This window comes from Quercus lobata, chromosome 7 (genome assembly GCF_001633185.2).
Source record: "Quercus lobata isolate SW786 chromosome 7, ValleyOak3.0 Primary Assembly, whole genome shotgun sequence".
In the NCBI taxonomy this organism is placed as follows: Eukaryota; Viridiplantae; Streptophyta; class Magnoliopsida; order Fagales; family Fagaceae; genus Quercus; species Quercus lobata.
In genome coordinates this window covers 43,332,174-43,348,042 of record NC_044910.1, presented here as the reverse complement: position 1 = coordinate 43,348,042, position 15,869 = coordinate 43,332,174, and the positions used below count along the sequence as shown (strand labels likewise).

Genomic DNA, 15,869 nt, shown 5'->3' with positions numbered 1-15,869 from the left:
TCACAAGTCTTGGACAGAACCAAGGTCTTGTATAGTCCTCGAACTCAAGCCTATGGGAAAACCAAGTACAAGAGAAAAGTCATAAGTTTTGGACAGAACCAAGGTCTTGTATGGTCCTCGGACTCAAACCTATAGGGAAACCAAGTACAAGAGATAAATATCATAAGTTTTGGACAGAACCAAGGTCTTGTATGGTCCACGGACTCAAGCCTGTGGGGAAACCAACTACTTGTAAGGAGAAACTACATTGCATAGAATTTGGATTCATCTGAGGAAAACTCCCCACTAACCATTGGGTCGGTTCCCAAATCGCGGGGATTCTCAAGTCTGCTTTTGGATCTGCAGCACCAAAGGAATCGATGCGATATAGGGCAATACGTCACCTGAAAAACGATTTGAGCTCTTTACCACCCTGTCAACTCCTCGGACGGTACTCTCATATTTATCACAGAATATTCAATTGTTATCTTTGCTAGTTTCCTAAGCTTAACTTGCTATGGATTATCGTCGTAATGCTTGGTAGTGTTGGTACATTAGAATTAATTGGATTATGTTTCAAAACTTCCTGCTCTAAGTGTCATTGAAGAAACACACACAGGGAACGCACCCTTTCACAGAATAATGTTGCAAAAAGAGTAGTATTCAAAACAAGTAAATAAATTTTCCTTTTTATTAAAACAAAGAAACAGTACAGCATACAACGAAAAGCTGAAATCAACTTGTGATAAAACTTGCTACATAATAGAAAGGAAAGGTACAAGGGAGCAAGAGAAGGCCGAGGAGGTAGTACAGACGAGAGGTTGGCTACTGCTTCGAGGCCTTGTCCCTTCCTCCATGCTTTCGCATGCCCATAACTCAGGCAGCCAAAGAACCTGACCTCAGGCTAACACCATCTACAGAAAAGGTGCAGGGAGCCGGAGGTTAGGTAGCCCCCTCGGAAATTTGCCTGCTACAAGGCAGACGGCGCTGATGGCGGAAATTCCTTCTTCGGACATACCAAAAATCTGGTATGACCAGAACCTGCTTCGGATTTTGACTAAAAGAAGGCGAAGCATCTCCTCCCCTCTATCAAAAGGGAATATTCCTTTGAACTTATGCCTTCTTTGCCCGTACACCACCCTTTTGAGTCTCAGGGGAACGTGGCGCCTCTGCGGCGGAGAGAGTTCTTCTTCCCCAACCCTCGCCTCGAACATGACTTACTAAGGGAGGAAGCTGAAGGAGTTGTGCGTAGGAAAGGCAGTCTGCTCTCCTATTTATTTGAAAAGATGAGGTGATGGCTTTCAATTCACGCAGCGTCCCAAGGAACGCTACAGACAAAACGTCTCTGGCTCGATTTCCAACGTCATCTGCAACCACAAGATTAAAGGAGCCTCGTGAAGGTGCACCTCGAACACTAGGACGCCAAAAAGCACCGCGTGACCAAAGATTACGGAAATATCTCCTAATTTGTGGGCCTAGTAAATTCGCGGCCCAGGCCCGTTCTACATGATGGCCCACGGACTACGGCCCACGCTGGGGAATAACCGTTGCCGAGGACAACCTACTGCTCGGCAGCTTATGAGATACCTGAGGAGAGGGAATAAACTGAACCAAGGTCTTGTATGGTCCTCGGACTCAAGCCTATGGGGAAACCAAGTATAAAAAATATATTATTATTACGAGTTTTGGATAGAATCAAGGCCCTGTATGGTTCTCGGACCCAAGCCAATGGTGAAACCGACTGCTCGGATAAGAAAAGGTTCGAATTTCGCAAAGATGGACTACTTGATAAAAGGCCTGGTCACTTCATCCACGGCTTAGACACCCTAAAGGGTTAGGCCCAACGAAGGTGTAAGGAAGGTGTTAGAACGCCTCAGTATTCATCGGCCTAAGAGGGCTGTTCATCTGGTGGGTGATATGTCTTCAAAGGGTTATTTCTCACACGGCATCAAGCCTTCAGTCCTCTCCTCGGCCAGCACGGGTAATTATTACTTCCCACTGGTCGGCCTTATTGAGCCAAGCACTTCTATTAGAGTTATGGCGACATGTTTTTGTTATCAAGTATTTTGGCCCTAGTTGGCATTGATCTAGATGCTATATTATGGTGCCGAGCGGCGCTTGCAAATCTATAAAACATAGAGACAGAATATGCAAAATGATATAATAACAACTTTTATTAATATAAGAGATTATTACAATGTACAAAGAGGGGCTCAAGCGAGCCTATACAAAATGTGAACTGCCCAAGCAACAATGATATCTACAGTACAGATAAGCAAGCGGTCAGGCGCCTTTTAAACTCGTCTTCAAGGTCTCTTCAGTCTCTGCCTCAATATTGCTCATATCATGGTAAGAACCTTCTTCGGAAAAAGATGAAGAACAAGGAAGAAGAATGGAAGGAGAAGGAAATAGTAAGGAAGAAATCAATGAAGAAGATGGAGGAGATGAATGAGGAAGATGGAGGACATGAGTAAAGAAGGAGGAGAAGAAGAGAGAAGAGATGAAAAGAAAGAAAAGAAGCAAAAGAGGGAGAAGAGAAAGCACCAGAACGGAACTGGTGCTGGGAAGACTATAAGAGGAAGGTGGAGGAGGGCACCAGTGAGCAAAGATCGGGAGAAGCAGAAGCACTTCGCCCCTGCCTCAGCCTTGACTCCTAACACACTGGTGCCATGTTAGGTACGCTCGTGAGGAACCGGGTGGTGCTGATACTGGATATTCTCGACTCAGTCACGCCAAGAATTCGACGTGACGAGTCCCTGCTTCGGATTTTGGCTGAAAGAGAGATGGGACAGATCTTAAGTCTGCGCCACCCTTGCCCTGATCGAGCCATTTCAAGCTTTATCAGAACATGGTGTCTTGAGGAGAGGCATGATTCCTTCATCATTCGTTATGATCTCAGAAGAATGGAAGGGAGTTTGTATGAAAATGATGGCCTCCTGCTTGCCTTCTTATAGGAAGGGCAAAGTGGAGGGAATTAAATGTATTCAGGTTTCCCAAAGGATCTGAAGAAAAAAGAGGCGTCCGTTCCACTTCTCCACCGTATCAAATGAGCCGCCAGACATAAATGAGCCTCGTGAAGGGGATTCATTAAGAGCGCGTCTGGGACAGCTAAGCGGCAGGAGCAGATCACGAGCGGATTAAACGGAATCCCTTGAAAACCGGCTAACTTCCTGGACAGGTGGAAAAACCGCCCACATTAATACAGGGCCGAATCAAAAAAGCCATACTGAAGGCCCGGGTTTACCAAAACCCTCCTTTCCAACCAAGAAGCCGGATAGCAGGGTTTTGAGGGGCTATTGTGGGGCCCAATAATTCACGGACCAAGCCCATTTGCCCTTAGAGTCCAAAGGCCCGAGCCGAGGAGAAATTACGGCCCAAGCTCTACAATGCAGAGCACCAGACAATTTTGCGGTACAGCCGAGGACAACTCCGTCCTCGGCAGATCCAAAACCTCACCAAAGGAAGAAGGGTAAATCCGGTATAAGGCCAAACCTAAAAGAAAATCTAAGAATATCTGGGAAAGCTGCTCTCCTCGCCATTCAATGCCCTGCCCCCGACAGAGCCGTACTCTTCAGTTTTATCAAACATCTCCAACAATTCCGGGATTGGACTGATGGGACAAATGTCAGTCTTGTAAAGGTTGACCCTACACGTGGACGAAGGACATCGAACGCAGACTAGTATAAAAGGAGGAGCAAGTGAATCCAAAAGGGGGGGGGGCGACGGAAAAAAGAGATACTCTCCATAAAGGAGAACGCCGGAACAATCCAGGCACGAAAAAAGATAAGGCTCACCGTTGGGTAACCGGGACAAGACCGCAAGGGTCCTCGGATCAGGTCCGAGGAGCCCAATCCCGTAGGACGCGGCGCCGCAGGACTTAAATATCCAGGCCCAACTCCTTCCCCTACAGGAATCCTCCTCAAATCCTGACTGGAACATCGCCCCGTGACCGAGGCCAAGCTTTTCAAGCCCACTCTCTACAAATCATATTGTGATGGATCTTTCATGTGCGAGCCCAACAAAGCTATTGGGCCGTAGGAGAATTGTGTCCCTACAGTTGTCATGTAATGTGTTGAATGTGTTTAAACAGTTACATCTTTTTCTTTGATGACCTACTAATGACGCAAGGTCGTCCATTAAGGTGGATGTCTTAGTGACATTTCTGGACTCCTTAGTAATTGCGTAAATTTACATAGCTACTGTAGCTAGCTATGTGAATGAATTTTAATAATTCTTTAGATTGAAGGCGCTGGTTTTTAGGCAAGGAAGGGAGAGATATGATTTGGGATAAGAACAAAAAAAATGATAAGGAAATGGTGTTTTAATGAAATGCAGTGTAAAATAAATTATTTGAGGTTGGGTGTTTTAAAAAGTATGTAAAATATAAAAAGTAGATTCTTAAACTAAAATAGAAAGGAATTTTTATATGAGTTGATGTGAATGCTCTCATGTAGTAAGAAACAATGGTGTTTTGTGTCTATTGTCTTTGTTAGTAAATGATTGCATTTTAATGTATTACGAAACAATGATTTTGTGTCTTTGTCTATATTAATAGTTTGTTAATAGTTAATAGATGTTTATTGGGAATTTCATGCTTTTTTTTTGTTGTTATGCTCTACCCCCTAACTCAAAATCTGGCTTCATCCCTCATGATATCGCTCTTTTCATATTAAAACACTTGTATCGAGATATACAAACCTAAAGACCCCAACTCACCTGCAGAATCTAATGAGGGCAACTCAAAAGAAGAAAGTGGTTCCACAGCTGGTCTGATCAAAGAGAGACTATTGATGAAGAACTTCCATTAACTTCTCTAACTCTGACACAGTTTTTTTCAAGAAAAGCTAAGAAGATTTGGAAGAAGCGCTAATGATAGTAGCGGTATCTAATTCTTGTTGCATGCCTTTTGATGCATCATGCAAGTGCAACTAGTGACAGCATAAGCTATTTTTGTATCACTGCTGGCAGTCCGATCATTGATGACACCACTTCAACTGTGGTCCCTGACAATTTGATCATCGAACTTCTGACACTAGCAGTTTTAGTGGTTGAGCCACCAGTTTTGATGATTTACTTGAAAAATTTTACTTGTCATATTAAACACCTGAAAATATTTTACTTAAAATTTTTTATATGTAAAATATTTTAGGTCAAAACAACTGGTGTGTAAGTTAAAATTCAATATCACAAAAATTCTTAGGGTCCGTTTGAATACAGCTTATTTTGCTGAAAATTGAAAACACTGTAGCAAAATAATTTTTAAATGTGTAAATAATGCCGTGGGACTCATTTTTAATGAAAGTTTTGGTGAAAAAAGAGGTTTGTGGATTTCGTAAATAGTGCACGGGACCCACTAGAAAACAACTACAACCACAGAAACGCTTCTCAAAAAAAAAAAAAAAAAAGGGTGAAACGCAGACAAAGGTTTAACGTGTTGCTATTGTAGCATAGGTCCCACCATTTGGAAACGCTAAATGCAAACACATAGAAAAATAATTTGTATCCAAATCCAGCTTAAATGATCTTAGGCTCTTATATATTATTTTTATAATGAAAAAAAAGAAATGAAACCAAATCTGATCTTTAGAGATAAAATAAAATTATCAAAGATTATAATAATTTTGAACAATCAAAATTTGATCTGTAGTGAATAGAATTTGTTTGTATTTCAAGTTACACATTTTTAAGACCATAGATTTCTAATAGATCTAATACTCAAAATAACACTATTGACAATGTCAGCATTGAATATTTAAAGCTTGCTAAATCAACTAATCTATTTAATGCTATAGTTTTTTTTTTTTTTTTTTTTTTTCTCTTTCTCTTATTGATTACAGCTCTCAAAAAGTTGAGGGGGAGGGTGGAGGACTTGTGGAAGAACCAAAGAAATGGAGTTGGTGTCGTTGGGGCTGGGTAGAGGAAGGAGAGTTCGTAGGAAATTTTCTCTGTAAGAGCAGTTACTAGTTACCTAAGGGGAAAAAAAAAAGAGTGGCCTTTTAACAAAAAATTGGATGTAGATTTGAACCATCAGATTATTAAAAAAATATATATGAAAAAAGGGATTTGAATGATTTGTTGGAAATACTCCAATAATCATACTGCCTTACTTCTATTTGATTGAGTACTCTATTGTTTATTTCTCTTTTTTGTAACTTCATGTGAATGATGTTAGTGTCAATAAGAGATTTTCTGTTTCACAGTGCTTGGCCTTGTTGGTAAGTTGGTCATAGAAGGTAAAACTTTTACCTTCAATTATGCTTTGATATTAAGTTCATTAGGAAGATGTCTCTTCTGTGCATCCATGGCAATGAAATATCTCTCTCTCAATGTTATGAGTGTTGTAATTAATAATGATAGAGAAAAAAATAAGTGACAGAATTATGCCTCTTAATGGTGAAGGACAGGAAACTTTGTTAGAAACCAGTTGGGAATAAGAGTTTTAAAGTGAGTAAATACTCTCTCTCCCTTTCTTCTACTCCTGATACTCTATTTCCTTGGGAACCTGTATGGCGTTCAAAAATCCCTCCAAGGATTGCTTTCTTCTCATGGACTTACGCATTAGGTAAGATTTTGACTCTTGAGAACTTATAGTATAAGGGTGTTGTAGATTGGTGCTATATGTGTAAAAAGAGTGGCGAATCAGTGAATCATCTTCTTCTTCATACTATTATTCATTCTGTTTGTTCTTTCTGACTCATTCTTTGTGAATTCTCAACAATTTTGTGCATTTATCTCTGGGTTGCCTGGAAATTTTTGCCTCTGATCTCGCTCAAATCTTTGAAGAAAAAGGATGGTATCATGGTAGGTCTGAGAAAAAACGTTACAAGCAGTCCTTATCTCTGATATTTCATCGTCCAAAGCCATTCAATTCAATGTTTACATGGTGTAAGGCTTGCCAAGATATGGACATTAGTATTAACCAAAGTGACAAGAAAATAAAAAGTACACAATATAGTTGATAAACCCTTTATAGGGACTAATGAATACAAAGGCGTCGTAACTGATTGCAACAACGTTTGGCAAGGGCAATGGTAGATCAGTTCGCTTCTCTACAGACATTCTAGAGAATTTGTTTCCTCTCAAAACGATTAATGAAGGATCTGCAGTCATCAACCACATCTTGTAAAATTCTATTATTAGTTTGTGTGTGTGTTTTTTTTTTTTTTTTTTTTTTTTTTTTTTTTAAGCAATGTCACCAACAATTTATGCACCAAATTCAACTTCTAGATCAATGATCCCAGTTTGCTTCTCTAGAGTCTAGATTTGAAATTAGGTATTAGTTTTACGGTTTTAGAGCATTCGTATAAGTCTATCTAAAATTTCCCTCTATTTTAGCATAACAACCTATTATTTCTATTTTACATAAACACTTTGCAAAAACACCCACATCAGATTATCTATTATACATTATCTTTTATTTAAATATTCATTGTGGGGGTCAGGCCAAATGGGATTGGGCTTGAAGCAAGTCACAATCTATTTATATATGTGGGAATGGGAAAGGATAGCTCACAATGGGAGATCCAAAGAGAAAGGACCTCAAAATGGGATGGTAAAGTAGGAATAATGCCTAAAACACACATGCAAACTAAGAAATTGGATTCTCAAAGGTGATTTTGTTCCTCTGGCTTACACATGCAACAATAGGGAAGTGGGTTCTTCTCAATGATTTTTTCTGTCTCTCTCTAATTTTTTTGAAGCCCATCTCCTATGGGGTCTTTCCCTATTTATATTAATGCAAATAGTGGGCTTTGTAATGATAGGAGCCGTACTCTGTCAGCATCATATCCCCTTTTTAGAATCATAGGGGGAATATGTGTCTAGCTCATTATTTAGATTGGTCACTTCAACAATTAATGTGTGGGCACCTCTTATCCTCTTCTGGTGCCACCAATGCAGTTACTCCTTGTAATTAGTGTTATACCTTGAGGAATGCGTTCGAATAGGGCGCATTCCTAGGTACTACAGTTCCTGAACCACGTATTTCGGGCAAGTTCTCCTCAGCAAGCCAACTTGGGTGAAATTATCCTCAACAAGCCAACTCAAGTGAAATACTCCTCGACAAGTGTAGTTGGGTCAAATGAAGTTCTTTGGTATGATTTGCGGCTTGACAGGTTGGGCTTGAGTGGGCCTCCTTTCTTTATTGGGCCTTCTTTATTTTTCATTGGGCTTTTGGCTTGACGGGACAACTTATTACGCCCTACAGTCATTTTTCTCGTTGTTGTTGTTGTTGTTGTTTTTTTTTTTTTTTTTTTTTTTTTTTAATTCACAGCTACCCCACTTGAACAAACTCTCTCCATATGTTCTTCTTTTGCAATTTGGGTTTGATTATTTATATGAGTCTAATGATTTGTATCGATTGGCAAAGCATGTTGTTGGATTCAAGAGAAGATAGGGGAGGGAAAGAGTAGGGGAAGAGAGAAAATCGGATGAGAATGGAGAGAGAATCAAGTGACAAAGAAGAGAGGAAAAAAAAAATCAAATAGAAAGTTACAGTAACCATGTACATTTACATGATTACTGTAGCAATAATAGATATGCACAATTTTATAGATGACTAATGTGGGTAGATTTCGAGCAATAATGTGTTAAATTGTGCACTTTTTTTTATTTTACACCGACTGGTGCACGTGCTCTCATTATCTCACAGACAAGGGATTGGAATTCAACAACCTTAGAAACAGAGAATTAATTAAGTTGGCATCAAGGGTTTTACTTAGCCAACTCTTCCACGGTATTTCACACTAATGTGCTATTTTGCAAAAGTCGGAAAATATAATGTGCACAGGGAATGTACATGAGTTCATACAACGTATGGTCTAATTCTACTATTGGAAGTGAAGATAATAAATAGCAAGAGACAAATTTGAGTTATACTGATCAAATCATGTTGATTTATGTGAATTACAAAGATTGGCGTTGGATATGTCATATTGTTGTTGCATCACTCACAATGTTACACCATGAAGAAGATTTTGGCATCTAAACTATCTGAACCTAACTGCCATTGCCAATGATTTATAGTTCAACCAGCACTCCCCCCATAATAATGTGATGGAGTGAAGCCATAGATTCAACACTCATTGAGTTCGTGTGCAACTTATGTTACTTACCGATAAATAAAAAATCCGAACCTATCCGCCAAGGACAACCCTGCCAATACAATAATAAACTATGGGATAGCTAAAAGGAGACGCACGAAAAAATCTAATGAATGCATAATGAACCAAAGAAAGCATAAGCATACAACAAATGATCCTTCCATTTTTACTCTCTTTCAGATCTTCTCATTCCAATGACTCTCTCCAGGTCATCCAGTTGACAAGGAATTGCAAGGGCTCCCTCATGGGAAAACCCAAATTCTACCTCCGCCTGTTTTAACAATTTCAAAAACTCTGGATTATTGAGATAACCCAGTTTGACAACAAACCTCTCTGGTTTCCAGCCTTGTGTTGCAACTACCACAAAATAGCCTTGCTTCAACCCTTTAAACAGTGAGAGGCTTTTTTGCAGCTTTCCCCCAATGGCACAAAGTATTCCATTGCTGCCTTTTCTTACTCTCCTATAATCTCCAGTTTTAGCCATGTTTAGGTGGACTTCAAAACAAGAAGTTGGTTCGAGTTCTTCCCCATGCATTATGGTTATTATATAATGCATCTGGTATCTAGCATGAAGGGCAGATGAGATCAAAATTCGGAAGAAAAGAGATTAAATGTAGGGCCATTGCATGTGGTACTTCATCAATGTGTCAATTTCATTCTACCACCTTTTTTGGGACTAAATTAGCTGTTATCTTGGATATGACAATTTTCATTACCTGCAATAATAGGGTCGGGAGGAAACACTTGTGACTGATGAGAGGACAAAAGTACATATGACACAAAAGGCTACGCCCCTTTCTCCACCCATTTCTTATCCCCCACCAGAAAAAATTGAGTTTCAGCTATGTAATAACATGGGTTGCACAATATAATTACTTGAATAATAGATAAGTTAACCTTCATTTAGGTTTAACAAAAGAAACTCAGTCAGTTCTCTGCCATTGAAACTTGAAACTTGAAAGATTTATTAACAAAAACAAAAAGATGATTAGCAAAAACACAGCGGCATGGAGGGCGTTAGAAGAAACAAGTCAGTCACATAAAAATCCCAACTCTTACATTCGTGCAGAAAGTCCCATCTCAAGTACATAGGACTAGAGATCATGAGTTGGAAAGGGACCCGTCGATGGGGACACATCATCCTCTCATTGAAGCCTTCAGGATTCACTTACATAATATATGATGCACTCTGAAATTTTATCCAAAAAGAGAGAAAATGCACTTTACAATTACTTTATGCGGTTTATAGCAAAAGTTAATAATTGGCAAGAACCTGCTTCTCAAAAATTATGTGCTCTTTAACAACATATTTGAGATGTGTAGGTAAGAACAGAAACAATGAAAGTACGATGCAAGTACCAGGGCTAAACCATATTAACGACTAAATTATCAAACCTACATACCACCCTATAAACTTCAGTTTTGAAATTTGATTAAACTTACATTGAGTGGAAGGAAGGGGTGGAAGGGTGCAGTGCAGAAAAGAACATGGAGAGAGACTCTATTTTATGGCAATATTTGGCAGTCAACAAATCTAAAGGTGAATACAGTGCCCCAGTATTTAAAATTGGTTATCATTCATTATTTGGTGGAATGAAATTTTAAATAACATGGCACCTGCATACTCCTAAATTTTGAAAACTAAATCTAAACCATGAAATTGACCATCTCCATATCCTGATCCGTGTGCTTCACAAACTACATTCACCCATAACACTTGAGAAACAAGAAACTAGAAAAGAAGAGGAAACTCTAAAGAATGTTCAAATACTTTACCTCCAAAAACTACCATACAGTATGGAACCAAGGACATCTATCAACTCCACCTCCCACTTTCTGGTTTTCAAGAATCCTTTAAAGTTCATTAGGAGCAAAAGGGCAAGGACTTCCATCTGTTCAAATCCAAACTCCTACTCAACTTTGTCTACCAACATAATAAACCCTGGGTGAGCTAAATAATCCAATTTGATGATGAAACTCTCAAGTTTACCATCATCGATGGTGTGAACCACAAAATCTCCCTGCTTCACATCCTCTGACAGTTCCTCTCTATATGTTTTAGTATGTCTAAATCATATCTATCATCATCAGGAGCTGCAGCCATTGAAGCACTGATGTATCTTCTTGGTACTGTTCAGATTCTCATTAGCATCTTCCATATAAGACTCAAGATCACCTCTCATTCTAGCCAGGTCTACCAAGTAGAACTTACATGAGCCTATGGAGAGCCTAGAAAGTTTTGCTTGCATAGATTGCCCTAGGTGATAAGATTTATGTATCAATAGTATAGGCCTAAGCAAAGAAAAGACATGGCCATTCTGAAAGGAATAAATCATGTCTTGTGCAACACCTTGAATTCATTGTAAGCTCCCATCTTTCACTTTCAGTACAGTTTTCCTATTCTGGTATGGTGGTTACCACATAAGTTGCAATCAGCGAGGCTTACACAACAGCTACCCCTTCCTATACATGGCCCATGGTATACCGGTAAAGCAACTACAAAGGAGTAGCAAATATCTGTTTTATCAGAGCAATGAAGAGGATGTTCCCACGCTGTGCTATGGAATGCCAATATTGCACACTACAAGGACAGCAAAACCAGGTAAGCTGATGAAAGGGAGCCTCCAACTTTGATTATATTCTAAACATTTAAAGATATATTAAAGTAACAATAAGTGAACCACATTTCCAGCATCTCAACTCTTTCACATTTTATCACAGGGTTCTAAGTTTAGTTCTCACCACACTCACCCAAGTATGAAATCCTCCACCAAAAATTCAAAAACCACTCTTCATTAGTCATTACTAACTTTAAGCAAATTCAATAAATTAAATAAACTTGTTTTCCAGTTACTTATCTACAAACACAATCTGCACATTCCAACGATAAACCAACTTTAATTTTGGCAATATCTTTGGTGATTGACCAATTCAGCTTGAAGATATGATCTAAATCCTCTCTCCCTCAGTTGTTCTCTCCCTATTCCCCCTTTTTTCAGTGTCCATATTATATCTTGCCACAGTTGCACGTAAGAAAATGAAGAGAACAGGTACACCTCAAAGCAATTTTTAAGGTTGAAAATTAGAAGACCTAGGCCTTGCAAAGAAAACCATGCAAGGTAAGATCATATACTCTCTTAATCGATACTCTGTAGGAGATGTGACTGACCCCTCATCACAGAAAATTTCTCCAAGCAACCAACCATTTAACAATAGAATTCCTACCCTATAAAAAATAATTTATAATAACTTGGAAAACTGGGGAAAAAATCAATATTTTTTAAAGGATGCATGCCTTTGTCCACTTAAGCTTGTTGAACACGCTACTGGAAAGGAGAGAAGGAAGGTGGGGGGATCCAGGTTTCCCTACTATACTAGTACGTGATTATGTTTATGTTTATCCCAGAAAATAGGGTTTACTTACTTTGTTGAAGAGAGCAGAGAAAAAGAATGACTACTTAGTCTCTCATTTGTGGCCCAAAACTTGGTGGCAATCTAGTCATGGGTCTACTTGCATGGACAATACCTTTAACAAAAAAGCCAGTAGACAAAAAAAAGACAATAACTGCATTGGCGATAAATCATCTTAAAATGTAGCTGTCAAATCACAAAACTTTTTTTTTGGGGGAGGGGGTGTTAATTTTGATAACAGGCAGGACGTTCTTGAGCATTAATCAAACTATGATTTGGGGAGCCCTAAAATAACTGGACAATGACAATACTTCTTAATGTCAAATAAATATCTTTTTTTTGATAGGTAAGAAAGTAATATTATTAATAGAAAAGAATAAAAGATACACAGAGTTCATGATAGTGAACAAAGAACAACATAGAAACAAATAGAAATAAAGGAATCAAAATCCTATTCTAAGAGATGAAAGAAAATCGATAATAGTAGAACAATCCAAAAGACCCCAACACCGAGACAAATTGAAAAGAGTCAACTAGCACAAATCTAACAACTGGGCCATTGATTTCTTGATATCCTCAAAAGAACGCCGATTATGTTCAATCCAACTAGTCCACATCAAACAGCTTGGTACCAAATTCCAAATATCGGAATTATAGTTCCCAAGCCAATGGTGCCAACGGAACCTAGCATGACCCAATCAATCCCAAACAGCCGAAGCATATGCATCCACATAGAGTGAGCTAACAGAAGAAAAAAAAAAGGGTGATCCACAGATTTCTCATTACAACAACACATACAACAACGATTTGCCTAGGGACAACCACGGAGCATAAGATTATCCAAAGTGAAAATCTGGTCATAGGCTGTTGTCTACATAAAAAATGTCACCCTTTTAGGAACCTTTACTTTCCAAATGCCCTTCCAAGGGAAATTAGAAGGAGTAACATCTTGAATCTTATGATCAAAAGACCGAGTGTCAAACTTCTCACTTCCATTGAGGCTCCAACAAAGACTGTCACTTCAACCACCCCTAGGAACTTGAGATTGGATCAAGTGAAGAAAGGAGAAAGAAGCTGCTAACTCCCAGCATTGAATTTCCTATAAAATCTTAAGTTCCACACTAAAACGTCAGAAATAGAAGCTTCCTTATTGGTTGAACACAAAAATAACTGAGGATAAAGAGTTTTTAAAGAGTTATCCCCAATCCACTTATCATGCCAAAAAAGAATACAAGAACCATCTCTCACCACAAAAATGAAATGCTTAGAGAAGCTCTCCCACCCTTCACTAATACTTCGCCATAATTCACACCCATGAGCCCTCCTACAAACTCTAGTGTTCCACCCCCCTTTCCCCTCCCCATATTTCATGGCAATAACTCTCCGCCAAAGATGAGTAGTTTCATGGCCATATCTCCAAAGCCATTTCCCTAACAAAGCCTAATTAAAAGGCACCAATTTCCAAATTCCCAAACCACCCTGCTTAAGCGGGAAACAGAACTTCTCCCAAGCCACTAAGGGGTATTTGAAACACTTCTCTGAGGAACCCCACAAAAATTCCTTTGAATACATTCTAGTCTAATAGCCATGGCTTTAGGAACAGTAAATAGAGAAAGATAATAAGTTGGAAGGTTTGAAATGGTACTTTTCAACAAAGTGAGCCTACCACCCTTTGATAAATAAAGACGCTTCCAGCCTGAAAGCTTCTTCTCCATCCTAGAATAGGGTTCTAGATAAAGGCTGTCTTATACGAAGTACCCAAGGGCATTTCCAAATATGTCATAGGTAAACTGCCCACCCTACATTGAAGAATGTTAGAAAAGTTTGAATGTTACTCACCTCCCCAATATGGACAATCTCACTTTTCCCCACATTCACCTTCAAACTAGTAAAGGCTTGAAAACAAGTCAAAGCCAGCTTAATTGAAAGCAACTGCTCCCTAGAAGCATCACAAAAGAGAATGGTATCATCAGCAAAAAGCAGGTGTGAAATACGAATACCAGTAGTATTAATAGGTCCCACATGAAAACCCCGAAGAAGACCACCTTCCTCAGTTTTCTTCAAAATCCTACTAAGAACCTCCATGACCAAAAGAAAAAGAAGAGGAAACAATGGATCACCTTGTCTTAAACCTCAAGAACTTCCAAAGAAACTAGCAGGAGATCCATTAACCAAAACTGAAAAACGAACAATAGAGACACAAGCCTTTAATCATCTCCTCCATCGAACCCCAAAACCCATCCTCTCCAACAAATAGAATAAAGCGTCCCATTCATATGATCATAAGCTTTTTCAATGTTTAACTTCAAACCACTCCTGGAGTACGATACTTCAATCTGTTATCAAGGCATTCGTTAGCACTGAATCCAAAATCTGTCTTCCACCAACAAAAGAATTTTGCGATTCAGAGATGAGTTTGTCCAACACCCTCCTTAATCTGTTAGCCAACACCTTAGATAATAGCTTATAAACACTACCCACTAAACTAATAAGGCGAAAATCTTTAATAATTAGTGCATTATTTTTCTTAGGAATTAAAGATAGGAAAGAAGCATTCAAAGACTGTTCAAACTCTGAACTCCAATGAAAGTGATCAGAAAAGGCCATAACATCATTTTCCACAACACTCCAGCATTTATGAAAAAAAGCCATAGTGAAGCTGTCAAGACCAGGAGCTTTATCACCCTCCATCTCTTGGAGGACCTGTGTCACCTCCTCCTTAGAAAAATCCCTCTCAAGAGAAAGTCGCTCATCTTCTTCAATGCTAGCAAACTCCAAACCATCCATAGTAGGGTGCCATGTATCAGACTCCGTGTACAAACCTCAATAAAATTGAACCACTTGAGAACATACATCTGCCCTCATCCTTATAAAGGACACCATCCACCTCTATACCTCTAATGTGATTAGTTCTTCTATGGGAGTTCGCTACCCAGTGAAAGGAACGAGTATTATTGTCAACCTCCTTCACAAACAAAACCCTAGACTTTTGTCTCCAAGAAATCTCCTCTAAAGAAGCTAAATGAGCAATATCACCTTTAATTTGAGTACGACAAGTTTGTTCCTCATGCAAAAGACCCAACAAATCCTCTCTAGCATTCAAACCCAAAAGCTCAGTCAAAAGGCTTTTCTTACTAAACGCCAAATCACCAAATTCCTCCTCATTAAACTTCTTCAAATCATCCTTAAGAGCTTTTAATTTTCAAGCTAGAATAAAGCTAGGAGAACCCAAAAAACAATACCCATTCCACCATTACCGAACTCTCTCCACAAAACCCTCTTCTTTCAACCACATATTCTCAAACTTAAAGGCACTGCAACCTTCACTGACTCCACCAGCTTCCACCAAGAGTGGACAGTGATCCGAAACTACTCAGG

General features: G+C 39.0%; 1 protein-coding gene across 1 annotated transcript; it reads right to left on the bottom strand.

Moving 5' to 3' along the window:
* Positions 1-14,822: 14,822 nt before the first annotated feature.
* Positions 14,823-15,278, bottom strand: LOC115952087. Its single transcript, XM_031069170.1, has one exon. The coding sequence runs from the start codon at positions 15,276-15,278 to the stop codon at positions 14,823-14,825; it is 456 nt and encodes a 151-aa protein (XP_030925030.1).
* Positions 15,279-15,869: the final 591 nt, after the last annotated feature.

What these genes read in the sequence shown, in the direction of transcription:
- LOC115952087 (XM_031069170.1), bottom strand. Translation starts at nt 15,278, where the DNA reads ATGGATGGTTTGGAGTTTGCTAGCATTGAAGAAGATGAGCGACTTTCT.